Source organism: Xiphophorus hellerii, chromosome 15, assembly GCF_003331165.1.
Source record: "Xiphophorus hellerii strain 12219 chromosome 15, Xiphophorus_hellerii-4.1, whole genome shotgun sequence".
In the NCBI taxonomy this organism is placed as follows: domain Eukaryota; kingdom Metazoa; phylum Chordata; class Actinopteri; order Cyprinodontiformes; family Poeciliidae; genus Xiphophorus; species Xiphophorus hellerii.
The window spans coordinates 13,692,824-13,708,520 of record NC_045686.1 but is presented as its reverse complement, the minus strand read 5'-3'; the positions used below and the strand labels follow the sequence as shown (position 1 = coordinate 13,708,520).

The 15,697-nt window shown below is 37.5% G+C and overlaps 1 protein-coding gene across 4 annotated transcripts in view; it reads left to right on the top strand.

Moving 5' to 3' along the window:
* mdga2a (MAM domain containing glycosylphosphatidylinositol anchor 2a) overlaps positions 1 to 15,697 on the top strand; it is a 211,278-nt gene that overhangs the window by 50,462 nt on the left and 145,119 nt on the right. For all 4 annotated transcript variants that reach the window (XM_032585020.1, XM_032585019.1, XM_032585022.1 and 1 more), the window contains exon 2: positions 10,298 to 10,437. In XM_032585020.1, the coding sequence (XP_032440911.1) occupies positions 10,298 to 10,437 (140 nt within the window). The remainder of the gene's footprint in view (positions 1 to 10,297; positions 10,438 to 15,697) is intronic.

Below are 15,697 nucleotides of genomic sequence, written 5' to 3'. Positions count from 1 at the left end.
TAGCGCCGCAAAAACTAAAATAAAAACTAAAAAAAAAACTAAAAAACCTGTTTCTGGTTGAAACGTGTAGATATTTGTATTTGTACGTAGGTCAGTAACCTGTTGTTTTCCCTTGTAGAAGTAGAAATGATGTATCCTTCTTCATTCTGTTTAGTTTTATTTACTTATATATATATATATATATATATATATATATATACTGTACATACTGTATATATATAGCTTTGGAAAAAAATAAAGAGTCCACTGCACTGAACCCCACTGAAAACCTCATAGTTATTCCACCAAATATTGATTGCTGAACTCTTCCTGAGATATAAAATTAGTATTGTTGTTTCTAAATAAATATGAACTTGTTTTCTTTTCATTATTTGAGGTCTGAAAGCACTGCATCTTTTCCGTTATTTTGAACTTTTCTGTTTTTCTGCAAATTTTGCTTGGAATATCGGAAAAAAGCTGTCAATAGTTAACAGTATAACAATGTTCATTTTACTCAAACATATACCTATAAAAAGTTTGCTCAAGATCAAAATCGTTTGTATTCTGTGGGTTGGGGTTAGGGTCATCATACCCCACTCCAAGTCCGTGGGTGGATTTGGGATGAAGTGCAGCAGTCTAACTAACTTGAGCTAAAGAGGCATTTCCCAGGCATTTGTTGCTGATATGGGAAGACCTGTAACCCACATTTCCAGGAGCGCAGCTCGGCAAGAGATCTCTTAAAGCCATTTCCTGCCTGGCTTCGAATAATGAGGTGTTAGTGCCTGCTGGCAGGGCTTAGCTGCACACTTTCCCAATGAAAAAGTTATGGATACTACAGAGACACACACATGCACTCTCCATACACACATTTAGGCACTTTCATACCGAAAGGCACGGATTTACTGTATGTCCCCTGGAGGTGTTCTGGAAAGTGGCAAAGCCAGCCAGCAGGCAGCCCTGTCAGCCAGCCTGTGCTGTGGGCATTGATAGGACAATCAGTTCACTTTGGAGTCAGCACAGCCAATCATCAGACAGTTTCTTGGCGAGCAGCACCCAATCTTCTGAGGGATGCCAGATACTCTATCCACAGTGAGCCATTGCTGGCTTGCCGTCCTAGCCAACCATATAGAAAGCTGTTGCCTCTTTACAGCCAATCGGGAGTGTTGGGCCTATCAACAGATAACTGCTGCATGGTTACGGCCAATCTGGGCTTTATCCTTCCCTACAGATGTCTGATTAGTGTTGTTTACGGAAATAAACTGCCACAACAGGCCCTCACTGCCAACATTGCATCGTGGATGGTGAGAAAAACAGAATGGAAATCGGGAAAACGGCAAAGGATTACTCCAGTACAGCACTCGGATGCATTGTGCTTCTCTGTCCAGAATTTTGAATAGAAAACATGGATTTTAGATCCAGCCCTTAGTTCATCGTACATTTGCTAAAATACCAAATGCTAATGGGTTATCAATTTACATTTAAGGTATATAATTCACATTGCATATTTGTAAAGTTTAATTCTGATGGATGACATAAAGACCACCCACCAAATAGTGCATCAATCCCAATTTTGCTGCCAAAAGAAGCCCTGACTAATTACCCCTAAACTCCACTCAACCCCTACCTGGCACCAAAATGTTAGCAGCAGATCCTTTTACGTGAGGAGGCTCCCCTATACGTGAGGGGAGCCTCCTTGGATTGGATTTGTGTGGCTAACAGATTCCACAGATGCTCACTTGAACTATGATCTAAGAAATTTAGAAACTGTCTTCATGAAGGAGTTCTACTCATATGCGGTGATGATGAAGTAGTCTACTTCATCAAGGTTTCCTAGCACAACATTCACCAAACCATCACAATGTTGGATCCATTTGTCTTGTTCCCGTGCTCCATATTAGTTTAAAGTGTTCCCCAAGTGAGTACAAAACACAGTTTGAGACAACAAAGGGGTTTAAAAAATATATAGGTAATCTGACAGGTGTACAGGTATGCAGGACATTCTCACCAATAACTTCTTCAGCAGTTTGAACTGCAGCAGCAGTTTGGTGAGTTGGACCACATGGACCAGTCTTTGCTCCCACAGTGCATCAATAAAGTTTTATTAACTATGGTCATGTCAACTGATCCTTCCTTGGACCACTTTTTATTAAGTTATAGTAAATACCAGATAATGGGAACAGTCCACCAGGGCTCATGTTTCGGAAGTGCCTTGAGCCACTTTCCTAGCCACTACTTTGGCCATTTTCAAACTCACGTCAATCCTAACTCATGACTTCTGTTGATTTGTTGATGATGTTTTAGTCTTCTTTTAGCTTAAAGCATTTGGCACTCTGAAATATTGGCCCTAACAAATACATATTAAGAGTTAATCTGCTGTTGACTGTCTATGAAACATATTTTGCCTCAAAAACTCAAATCTATTAGAGTACCTTAAATATTCCAGCTTTAAATTATATCAGTTCAGTGGTTGAAACACTTAAATCAGAAGAATTGTTTTGTGCTTAGTATTTTGAAATTCATTCTTCTATCGACCAGTTAATTGAAATGCTTATTACTGCTGGTCTTCATTGCATATTTTGGTGGACAGGTGCCAAGTCCTAGAGCCAAATTTTAATGGGTTTAGCCTTAATGGGCCTGTTTGTTTTCAACTCTCAAGGTTTTCATGCCTATGACACTATGAAGAGGAGAAACTACCCAATGTACGAGTTCCAAATAAAGTAGGTCATTTACTTTGTCCCTCTGGATCTCTTTTGATTTTGATAGGCTATCTACTCCACTAATTTGGATAAACTGACACAGTGGTCCCTGCACACCTCGGAACGGCTTAATTTACAACCAACTATACGTAGTGTGTGTGATAGATGATCAGTGCTGATAGGGCGAAGCCGGATCCATAAAGGTTCTCATTTACAATAGCAGCGTAGGCTGACGAGAGCAGAGAGTGCATTACAGTGTATAATCAATACCCTCTGACAACTCCTGATGTAATAATATGCATGTGCTGCTAGAAAACCATTCCAGGTCCTCAATACACATGGATGACCCCATAGATGAGTTGCTTCTCAATTATACAGCTGAATTGCTGGGTGCAGTGTAAGCCTATGCTTTCCAAATGCATGCAGAAAAGCACAGAAAATAATACAGTGTGTGACACCTTTGACAGCGGACCATGTCTACCCGTCCTCATCGGTGAAATCCACAGAATTCACCTTGAAATGGCAGTTGCCAATGTTTTGCATCAGCAAAGAGAATTTGCATATTACTCTTCTTCAATTTTAATGCATTTATATTGGATGTCACACCTTCTCAAATTTGGGAAGATTTAATTGTACAGCTTTTTACTCATTGCAGCTGAACACATATGGAGAGTTAAATATAACATTAAATCATTATAATGTACTTAAGTTACATTCATAAATAGTCCTTCCATTTTTGTATGACTTGAGCACTACTGAAATTGCTTTTGGTCACCGTCTTAGTTTATATTAAAATTCAAGGTACTAAGGAACAGAGTGGTGCAAACAATGTTTATTATGTTTCATGCAATCTGTATCTGATTTGGTTTAACTTTATATTTCTGATATATAGATAAACATCCATATTTTAGTGGTGATTTGTAGTTGACATTTGAGTTATGTTCTGAATATTGGGTGAGCTGTTCTTATTGAATTTAAAATGTATTGGCTAAAAACTAATTATGCCAATGATGACATACTGCTCTCATTCTCATGTTGTTAGGCAGTTCTCAATTAACTTTAATTCTCTTGTTATTTATGATGCACTAATCAGTTGATTGGCCAGCTAATAAAACTGGCCATTTTCACCCTGATTGTGTCTGATTTTTTGCATTTAATTGTTAAATTAAAACAATGTGTGTGTGTGGGCGGTGTGTGTGTAACACAAACAAATGAGTTTCTGTGTGATATTAGTCCGGTAAACCCCGATCATGGGACAAATCGACATTTTATGTATTTGGCTCTGAATGTCAAATTATAAACTTAAGATTTCAAGTATATAAAGGTTATATAAAAAGACATTTGGCACATGATCTTGTGATAGTAAGACATCAGTGTCCTGTCTAAAAAAAAAGTTCCTCAAGCAGCTTTCCAGGCTCATTCACCATGGATTAATTTGCCTAAATTATAAACAAACAGGGATTAGTCCTTTAAATTTGTTGGGGTGGCAACATTTGGGTTCACTGTTGAAAAAAAATTAATTGAAAATTACAGAAAGTAATAGAACATTTAATTAAGAACTTCAAGAAAAGATTGGTATGTCCTGCAGCTGGTTAATAATGTTGAAATTAGTGTTTGATATTTTTATCTAAAATCTAAAATCATCTGTGCTCTCAAACCTGATATTAGCTTTTTTTATTGTGTGTGCAGAATAAAAAAGATTTTTAAATCAACATAGCTAATTTTTTATGCAAAGAAGTCAAACTGGACTGAATAAATTTACACAGATTGAAGATCACTTTAAACAACGTTACATGCAAAAATGATGGTATGTTCTTAAACACCTGGTATAGTTTGTGCAGCATTGACCTGATTTACACACTTAGTTGAAAACAAATGGCCAACACGAATGTGTAATTTCAGTCACTAAGTTTTTTATTTCATACATCTCTGTCCTGTGAGGCCTGTTTATAGCCAGTAGGAAGTTTATTTCTGGAATAGGGTTTGTTTTTAAATTAACTACTCTCTATAGTATGCATATTATTTATATATTTTTTAAAATCTATTTCTTAATCTGTCGTCCTTCATTTGCCATTGTAAGAAGATGATTATAGAGCCAAAAAGCTGGCAGGATATTGTTAGTAGTCCTTAGGGGTCGCTCTGAGGACATTAAACCCGCTGCGAAAATGAGCCCCAGATGTTGGACTTTTTTTCCCCCACATTTATTTGTTTGTCAATTTTAGCATCTGCTTTTGCCAAGAAGCATCTCTGCCTCTCAATGGCTCCATCGGTTGTGTTTTGGCCAATCCCAATTTCATCTCTATAGGTGGTAGAAGACAGTCATCTCTGTCTCACCCAACTGAAGTGAAGAAGGGAGAGCTCCCGAAAGGAGGGCGGACATATTTGCTTCTAGCAGATAGCTTAATGTTTAATCGATAGATGTGATGAATTTGTTATCAATTTTGGTGCAGGGGATGTAAAAGTCGGAATGGTTTCATAACAGGAGGACATGACCCATAATCGAAAGGTATGACCTGTGCATTCATAAATAAAGAAGCTATATTCGAATAACAATACATTACTCCGACTGTTAAAATCCACTTAATATTTAATAGTATGTCATTCCTGTTAAATTTCCAAAGAATCTATAATTTATTTAAATTCTGATTTTAAATTTAAGTGCTGAAGGCACATTTATAAAACTTAAGTATTGCTCTTAATTATTAATTTCTCCATTTTGTTTCAAAGTATATTTTTATAATCATAAAGTTAGATTTTCCATAGAAACCACTTTTACTTCTTAGGAGAAAGCATATGCATATGGTTCATAATAATGAGTATTTTTCTTTAATTTGAGTATAACCAAAACCCTTTTGCTTGACAAAAATCAAGAATCTATTAAATTGAGTATTTTGATTATTTTTTAAAGGTTTGTCGTCACTACAGATATTGCGAGGGCTGAAACGATTCCTCGAATGATTCGAGTACCTCGATTATTAAAATTCATGGTGAATCCGCCCGAATTCATGTCTATGCTTCCGCCTATGAGTTGTTAACGGAAGCTAAGTGTTAGCATAACGTCCAATTTTCAAGTTCGGACTGGGAGGATTTTATTGATTGACTATAATGTCCGGGTTTTTGTCGTTTTTTGGGGAGGGATTAACAAACATCCTTAAATTGACTGGCGCGATGCCTGGAGTACGGCAGTCTTTTCCCTCCCGGAGCTGCTGACTGGTGACACCCGTTCAACGTGAACGGCGGGGAAGAGCACGGTGGGATTATTTATACAGGTGAGCAGATAGACTGAACGCTGCGGGTGGCTGTGCTTTCTGTGCGTAGCTTTACGGACGAACTGGAAAATAAATTTCATATCATCCCGGTCTCAACAAATGAGTGGCGGAGCGCGTAGCTGGTTAATTGTGATTCTGTGTGAATTTGAACGAAAGTGTCAAATTCTGTCGCTAACATGAACACAAAAGCTACAAATGGCTGGGCAAGGTGAGGGTTCATCTATTAAATTGACTGAAGATGAATACATAATTAAAAGCTGGCGTATAGACATTTTATAAGCGTATTTGTGAGCCTGCCTCCATTATTAAATTGAATATAATTTCAGATTTTTGTATAACTTTTCTTCAGGTTAACATAGAAAGAGAGCTATTATTGTTACAGGTTAATTTTCTAAATTACAGAAAAGTAATTGCTTAAATATGAAAATTTGACTGATGTTGATATCCGATAGTAACACTGCTGTCATGTTGTATTTACCAATGTTTTTTTATTATTACAATTGTGTATATCCAATTACTCGAATAATCATAAGAATAATGGATAGAATACTCAATTACTAAAATATTCGTTTACAACAGCCTTAGATATTGCAATCAACAAATGGATCAATCCAGTTTTGGGGTTAAACTGTGGAAGAGTTGGGAACAACACGCCTTGCACATAAGGAAAAGTGGAAAGTGCTCCTCAGCTCTATAGAAGATCCCAAAACCCCAAAGTGGTTATATAGGTTGACTGTTGGGTAATAATTTTGAGATTATATTGTAGCTGAAATGCACTGAAATAAGCTCAGAAAGGAACGCTGCACCTCAAAATTATTGCTCAGTATGGCACACTCAGTCTTGCACTGCAGCTGCACAGAAAACATGCCTCTTCATATACTGATGAAAGTACTGATGGTTTTTCTGTCTCCATATATGGCTGATACTGATGGTGGAAGTGCAGGAAACTCTCGTATTTATAAGGAAATTTTGCAGATTGTGAGGGCACATTCTTGTGCAGATGTGTCGTAATGGCCAAGAGAATCCTATGTCCTTTGTACAAGGAGCGTGGTAGAGTCATGTTTGCGTTCACACTCAACTTTGCAGCCAGACAAACAATTTTTAATCATTCTTGGAGGTCCTGGAAATGTTAGGGTGGTCTTAATCCAGAAATCAAAAGAGGTTGAAAAGATAAAAGACACCTCCAGCACACCATTCCAAATGTATGAGACACCATATTAATCCACATAATGAATTTGTAAGGCATATGATGTGTTCAAAGCTTTTGTCTATCACGCTTCTTCCCCTCAGTCTTTTATCTCTGTCCTGTCAGTTTACTGACATCTTGCTGCGTGATGGCACGGCCTAAAATCTAACAGCATTAATGTCTTTCTGTCCATCCCCACATATCCTTTCCGGAGATGTTATGAGTAGTTACTGTCAGTTGAATATCAAGTGGCTTTTAAAAGAAACAAAACTGGAAATGAAATAGTAATGAGAGTGATTTTATTTCACGCTTTGGGCCAAGGGATATAAAAGAGCAGGTCTTAGCCACTTAAGGATATGTGTGACTATTTTAACATAAGTGTCCTCATTATGTATGCTCGAGAGAGGGTTATTTGCTTTTGTGGCTTTAAGCTTGGAGATGTCTGCCTGCATGAAGAGTAAGCGTATGTTTATGCAGTTGTGAGTGTGTAGTTGCAGATAGGAGCTGATTTTCATTAATTATGGGTGTTTCCCAGCTTTCCTCCAGGACTGATAGTGCGCTGCTGTGATACTGGCTCATCAGAATAAATGGCATTAGCACTTTGTTTAGCTCTTGCCCTGGGGTCTTGTTTCTCAGCCCCCTTTTTTTATTTTGGTTTTAAGTGGCAGCGTTGCGTGAAGCCCCTTGCACTGAGCCTATTTCTCAAGCATTACCCTCCCAATGGAATTCACCACCAGTGTCTTTAAATCTAAATGGAGAAGGGGAAAGAGATGCAGAGGGAGACTGAAGAAAGCCAAACAACCTGATATGATTAGCATCTGTATCAGCACACATCAATCTGCGAGGCCTTTAGAAAAGCACGACGGGCATGACGGAGCATTAAGCTAACAAGCTAAGAGAGACAAACAGCATGGTGGGGATCAGGGAGGGATGTTTGGTTACGGCTACACACACTCTGGCTGAGGCTCTCAGCACAGCATCGGAGGGGAGTGTCGCTTCGCTTCGCTCATTAGCATGGCTGCCTGAATGGAGGTAGAAGAAGGCCTGCTGCAGGGGGGCCGACTTTGCCGAGAGGGGCCCGCACAGGAAGCCCGTTCCTCCGACATGAAAGCCAAGCTGCTGTCTGCGTGACTCCTTGTAATTCCTGCTGGATTTTTTTTCCCTCTTCTTTCCCCTAGTATTTTGTACTCCTCCTACTCCTAATCATATCCCGCATCCGCTCTCTAACCCATCTCGTCCCTAACCTCTTCACTAATCATGGAAGCTGGAGAGGAATAAATGCTGAACAGATGCTAGTATTGTCAGGGGCCGCTTATGAGCAACCATGTTTTCACAGCTCAGTAGGAACGAATATTTTGAGTGGGTTACCTTAAATTACCCCTTCCTCTGCTCAGTTTAACCCTGACTACTTGAGTCTCAGTGCCTGTTGGTGTGTGAACATATTAAAATGTTTTTTTTAATTATTATTATTTCTTCAGTAGTACCAGCTGTTAGCAATCACCTGTGGATACTTAATACTGACTAATTAACATTTCCAGCCAATGTTATTTGAATTGGTGTAGACGTGTGTCTATAACAAAACCAAACAAATATCAGGTGCCCATTAAGGCGGTTCCTTTTTTTTTTTCTATAATTGTCACAGTGCTATGCGAAACTCTGCAGTTCATCACTTGTTGCTTCATTTGAATTATAATTTTCTTATAAATACATTCTGACAGATAATTTCATAGCGTTCTGAATTTTTTTTGATATTAGAGTTGATGATAAAGAAAAAGAGAGGGCCTCTCATTACGAGTCAGCAGAGGGTCATTTATTCGACTCGACACTGTATTTAAATTACTGCTTCATGCGCTTCCCAATCTCACTGGCTGTCGCGTTGACACAAATCTGAGTGATACTGATTGCTTTTAGCCATAACAAAATATCTATATCTTTCAGTTTTTATTCAGATGTCACAGTCTACGCTTTGCCAAGATATATTAGGGAAAGTCGACAAGTTTTGCAGACAGCTCCATTTTGACAAAATGCCCGTTGCAGATTTATTTTCTTTGCACATTTTGCCACACTTAAATGTCTCAGCTCATCAAAGAAAAGAAGGATGTCGTTTTCAGTTGTTGATTTCATGTTTTAGTGGGAGAAAGAATTAAAAAAGAAAAAAAAAAGCAAACCAAACTGACCTGGATCTTTGCCAAGCCCGGCATTTGCAAGAACATAAATAAATATTTTAAAGGACTGTGCAGGACTGTTGGCGCTCTCTTCTTTGCAGAACTGTTTCACTTCCACATTGTGGGTATTTGAGCATTATGGTTCACTACAGGTTTTCTACCAGATTTAACACCTGGCTTGATATTCATAACACCTTTCTTTATCATTAAACAATATCCCGACTGTGTTCATTGAACTTCGCTTCTCAGTCACTAAACATATACATCAGGTGTGGGCATTAAGGGCAGTTAGAGTCTATCCAGCTGGCTTTGTAAATTATCGATATGCACAGTGGGAATTCCTGACGCTTACTTACTCTTCTTTTTCTTGTGTGACTCCAACACTGTGTGACCATCAGTGCCTTAAGCGCTGCTATTTGTCAGGTTTGAGACTCTGCTTTGGTCCAACACGCTGAATTTTAGATTAGCATGTGAAATATGAAGTCTTTGCTGCGTTATATTGCTTTCATTGATTCTATGGTGATGAAACATTTGCAATATAATGTGAAATACTAATATATTAACCCTAATTTGCATATTCTGCCTATCCATTAATTTTGAATATTGTAATTTTCTTTTTTTCTCGTGTAATAATTGCATAGTTACTTGGTTGTTCACTTTATTTTCTGTACTGTTCAACTTTTTTTCTGCTGTTAGAAGTAGTCTCTACAATATAGATATTCCGATTTAATTCACAAAAAAACCTTAAAGACAAGTTACAATAATTTTTCTCAGTTTAATGGATTTAATTGCTGTTTAAAAAAAAGAACTTCCCTAAAATGTGAGTTAACCAGTTTATTTATTTATTTTTTTTACAAATGTATGCTCGTCAAAGATTGGCAATATCTCATTTGGAACAATAGCCTTGAGATAAACTTATAAACTTTTATCCAATGCCCCTAAACTACACATTGCCTCTGAATTTAGTGGCACTAACTTGGTTTGTGACATTTTTCTCCACAGCACCTCCAACTGTCCGCATCATTCACTCCGGGCATGCCTGTAACGTTGAAGAGGAGAGACACACAGAGAGGGTGTACACCATCAGAGAAGGAGAGACGCTGGAGCTCACCTGCCTAGTGACAGGCCATCCTCGGCCACAGGTAAAGGAAGCGATTTCATAAACCCCACCATCCAAAGCCACCGACGAAAATAGCTGCATCAGGATATCATGGGACGAGATGGTAATTGGGCCTCCATCTGTCTTCATTTTTATTTTTTTTATTCTGCACAGGCATCATGGTGGCACACTAAAACCAGCTTAAAAAGTTTAATCCTTTAATTATTGATGGTTTAGCTTGTACTGCGCACCTGGATGTTGATAATAAAAGCCTAATGAGAACGCAGAAAGCAAAACAGCAGAAACATCTGCCAAAACAAAGCATAATGAGTGAGAAACGGGCCGCGGTAAAAAGACTCTGGGTCATGTAAATCCACATGGGTGCTCAGCGTCAGATAAAAGCTTTTCTCACATTCGTATTTACAGATGTGATGTGAACTAATTAAAAAAAAAAAAAAAACAACTTTGTGTTTGTTCTTATTTTCCACTTCTTGCTTTCATCAACATCACATCAGGCAAGAACGGGAAAAATAGTCTTCTTGTTAGGACTTTTGATTCCTGCAGGTGCTGATTTGCCCGAAGTTACCCAACCATCCGTTTTTTTTTTCTTGCACTAATCTTCTTCTGCTAATCTTTCAAACAATTAGGTCATGTTTTTTTTTCCAATTATATGAAGTTATCCCTCATACTCAGACCAGATCAAGCTCGTGTATTAAATTAATATGACTGAACTGTTTGCTTGATGGACAGGGGCCTTTGGACATCAAAGCAAAACGACATATTGATTGTTATTTTCCAATTGTTAAGCCGAAGGCTTTTAAATTAGCAAGTTTCATACATGTAGTGCTATTCTTGTTTCTGACAGATAGGTCACAACTCTGCTCTCATTGCATCTTTTCACTTAATTAGGATTTTTGGGTTTTTTTGAAAAACCGAAAAGAGCAAAAAGAGGAAGGGTGGGAAGAGAGCAGAGTGGGAGATCAAACGCCCTGCAGGGCTCTGGTTGGGGAGGTAGCATCTCCTTTGAAACTGAGTCTTTATGATTCTCACGCAGATCCCCTGGCACAGACAGTCTCTGCAAACTTTGGGACATGTCTGATATTTCTCCCCTCTGGCAGTGGCAGGGGACCTGTGTCTGCACATAACCATTCCTGAGTCTCTGAGGAAGTTTCAGAGGTTACCTTAGGAAGCGACAGAAAGGTGGCTACCTTTGCTATAGAACTTATGACATGTTTTTTAAATCAAATAAAGTTCATCAGTAATCTTTAATTGAGATCTTTTTTACTCCTAAACTTTTTAAATTAACATAAGTTTCTTACCTTTCATGGCATTTATGGGGAAAATGTAATCAGTTCTGTCAAATGCCGTAGAGCACGATCAGCTGTGATTAGACCCAGTTTGTACTGTTGCGTCACTTCTCACATCTCCTGCGTTTAACAAGTTTCCTTTTTTATCTCTGGAAGTGGTTACTCCTCCTGAACATGAGTTCAGGAGGAGTAACCACCAAGTACTTCAGAATTATTCACACGTTCATTATAAGGAAGCAGATTTCTACTCTGCTTTACTCACAGCAATCTCCTCATTAACTTGCACACTTATAAAAGATGTGTGAAAAAAACACCTTGTAATGAAGTCATATTGTACTATTCTAGTGTAATATCACCCTCAAAAAATTAAAACTTTGTAATTATTGCTTTGATTAGGCAAGTTTAAACTTGATTAACACATAATTGTCTTAAAAATATTATGTTTTTTTTGTCTTTCCCAGTATTAAACCAACGGGAAAGAGTTTCAAAGTAACATTTCCACTGGGTTTTTTTCCCCTTGAAGTTAACTAGCCTTAACTAGGTTATTTAGATAGACTATGCATCCCAATGCTGAGCAAGTTATCTACCAGCAGAAGAACTGCTTCTATTATGGAAAACAAATCTTTTCCCATCGCAACAGAATCCCAGAGGTGATTAAAAACTGTGAAATCAGACAAAAACAACAATAATGTAAGATTATTTCAGAGCAGTTATGGTTAAAAAACCATGTACCACCTCTCTAAATTGTGTGGAAATGGGTTGATGGAATGAATTTTAAATGACCTGCAATGTTCCTGGACTGCTGGAAAGAAAGAAAATAAGCAGAATAGCAGTACTAACACTTATCTAAGGACATCATGTACAATTCTTTAGCGGTTAACTTATAAAATGTGTTTTAAAAACCAGGTTTAACACAGAAGTTTGCAGTAATCTGATGTTGAAAGTGGAAATCCGTACTTCCTTTGATTAAATATTTTGGTGAATGCTAACTGGTTTTATAATTGTGTTATATATATATATATATATATATATATATAATGTAATATTCAGCTTGGGTAGCTGGGTCTGAATCAGTTACAAAAGCAAAAAGGTATAGGGGGAAAAAGTTTATGCTACTGAAAAAAAAGGGAATGTGTTGAAACTAATGAATCATTGCCAAAAGTCTGTTATTTAATAGAAAAATAATGAAAAGGAAAAGATAGCTTTAGCTCGTATATTAATTAAACCCATATCTTGACATTTGAAAATCATGTCATAGCCAAAAAGAAAACCAAAAGATTATTTAGTAAATTATTGTCATATTTATGGTAATCTATATCTGTAAGGCAATCTTAACATCCTCAAATGTACAGTAACATTAAATAATTTTTAAGCATGAATTGGTGTCTTTATATGATTCACATTAAATTTGACATGTGTCAATATTCCTTCATAATTTACAGTAGATCTAACTGAAACAACAGGACTGAAACAATTAAAGGAAAACAAAAATAGGTTTCTTTCTGTTGTTTAAGTAATTTGAAATGATCTCAACCCCCTCAGTAACCATTGTATATTTATTAAAATATTTAATGAAATAAAATTGTGTTACTTTTGCAGGAGAAGGATATTGTTTACCATAGGAGGGGAACAATACCTGCCTAAACATTTAACTTCCAACCAATCATGAGGAACTAGTATTTGTCTTCCCGTTTGATTTTTAACTCAGATATGCGCCACAGCATTTGAGTACAGAATTTACAGTGTGCCTATTTTTTCCTGCACATAAAGTTTAAAATGCATGTTGCAACAATTAAAGCACACATAGACACATAATGTGTGTTTTCAATTCTTGGGAATTAACAGAACACACACAAATTTCTAAATGTAAAAACCAGCAGAGTAAAATGTGCTAAGTTTTTCTAAATTGCACAGAAACCACCGCAGGATTTCCCACTGTTGTGTGTGTTTGGATTTTGTCCAGTCAGGCAGCAGCCTCTTTACGAGAGGCCTTGATGTCAGCCCTAAGCCCATCCGCCCACCACCCCAACTTGGAGAAAAAACACAGGCTTTCTAATAATAAAGCCTGGCATTCATACAATTTCTCCTCCACTCACACTCACACACGCAGGCACACACAAAAATGGTAACAACACCTGTCTGTCTTCTCATTTAATTATCTGAAAACTGAATAATGTGCTTTTTGGTGCTTCCTTGTTGGCATGGCATTTCAAGGTGTGAGAACAGGCGCTGCCAGAAACATGGGGACCTGTTGACATGTGGCGAAAACACCAGCCAATTATTTTAAATTCTTAAAAGATGTGCACTGCAAGTGGCACTGGGCAAATTGTCTGCTTAAAAAAAACCAGGCAGTGGCATTTCTCCATACAGTCATGCCCATTTCAATTTCGTGTTTTGTATATTTCCTCAGTGACTGGCTGTAAGGGAACAATACTGACAGTCAGTGAAGATTCAATTGCATGTGGCACATTAAACTAGATTAAGATTAGGGAAAATGGGAGGCTGTGTCAGAATCTCAACATGACATAGTTAGTGAGTTCTTGGATGAGCAATGTGGTAAGGCACCTGTGTGCTGTTGTCATCGAAGGAGAAAACCTTTAGATGATGGTTGTAGATTCAGGATGCCCAGAATCCCTATTGGAAGAGACCTGAAGTCATATGTAATGTCTCTGTGCTCTCACGTGCTTGCAGTGAAGACGATGCGTCTCTCCATAAAATTGGTCGAATTAGTCATTTTGCCTTGATAGCCGTAGTACCGGGGATGCAATAAACCAAGGCACAGAGGTCAGCTCAGACACCACGGGGTTCTGTAATGTTAGTCACACAAAATGATAATAAAACCTCTCACTGGGTGTGTTCCAGATCTGTCAGCTCCTTGCAAATCAAATGAACTTACATCCCTGGTCTGAATGTTGATTTAAATCTAAATCAGTCAAAATGTAGTGCCTGACTTCTCTTATAGTGATTTGAAAATGTCTACTTTTTATCTTCTCTGTATGTTTGGGGTTTTTTTTGTCTTACCAACGGCTTAGGAATGTAAACAATTTACACAAAAGTAAAAATGAATTTTAGACCAAATCTTTCGCAAATCATAAAGCCTAAATAAACCATTTTGTTTTGCCTTTTAAAGTTATGCAATGAAAATAGCCTGAAAGCATTTTCAAAGTGAATAGACAAATTGCCAAGAATTTCAAAGCAATCTTAGCATCAAAGTCCATAAAACCTTCCAGACTCACACGATTATTACAAAATTGCTAACATGGCATCTGTACAAACGGGACACATTAGACCTGCATGCGTACCGTTCCTTGTCTGCTGAGAGTCTTAACATGAGTAAATTAACGATATTTTGTGCTACATCAAATTCCATTATATCTCTGAAGAACGTGTGATGCTTCTGATGAAAACTTGTGCAAAGTCAATGTATTCTGGAAAAGGATAGAGTATACAAAACAGTTGGTTGTTGCGTCATTAATGGTTAAATCACTTTTATCTGATGTCACAATCTTATGTTACTTATATTTTTTGTCATATGGATGAACTGAGTTTCTGGGAATAAAATTTTAATGCTCAACAAGTGCCTCCATGTGGGCATTTAATTATTAGCTAAATTAAGCTGACACCAGGTGCTAGCTTAAGTTAGCCATTTTCTTTCGCCATACCATGTTCCCTCATTTGAAAAAAAAGTGTGGCTAGCTGGTTTGTCTGGTAATGCAGTTGCATATGCTAACATGTTTAATGGTTAGGAAGCTTTGTTTCCTCATGGCATCAATTCCGCCTTGCCTTTGAAATGACAGGTCGATAGGCTATTGGGCGACGAGTGAGGGGTTGGTGGATGAATGGATAAGATCAGCAGAGAAAAAGAAAAACAAATCAAAAGCAATAACTAACTAAACTTATGGGGTAAACAAAAATGTACGTGTTTTTTTTTTTTAATCTGCAGAATCAAGATTTTAAAAGAATACAGAGGAAGATGATATTGTAAAAAATGTAAGG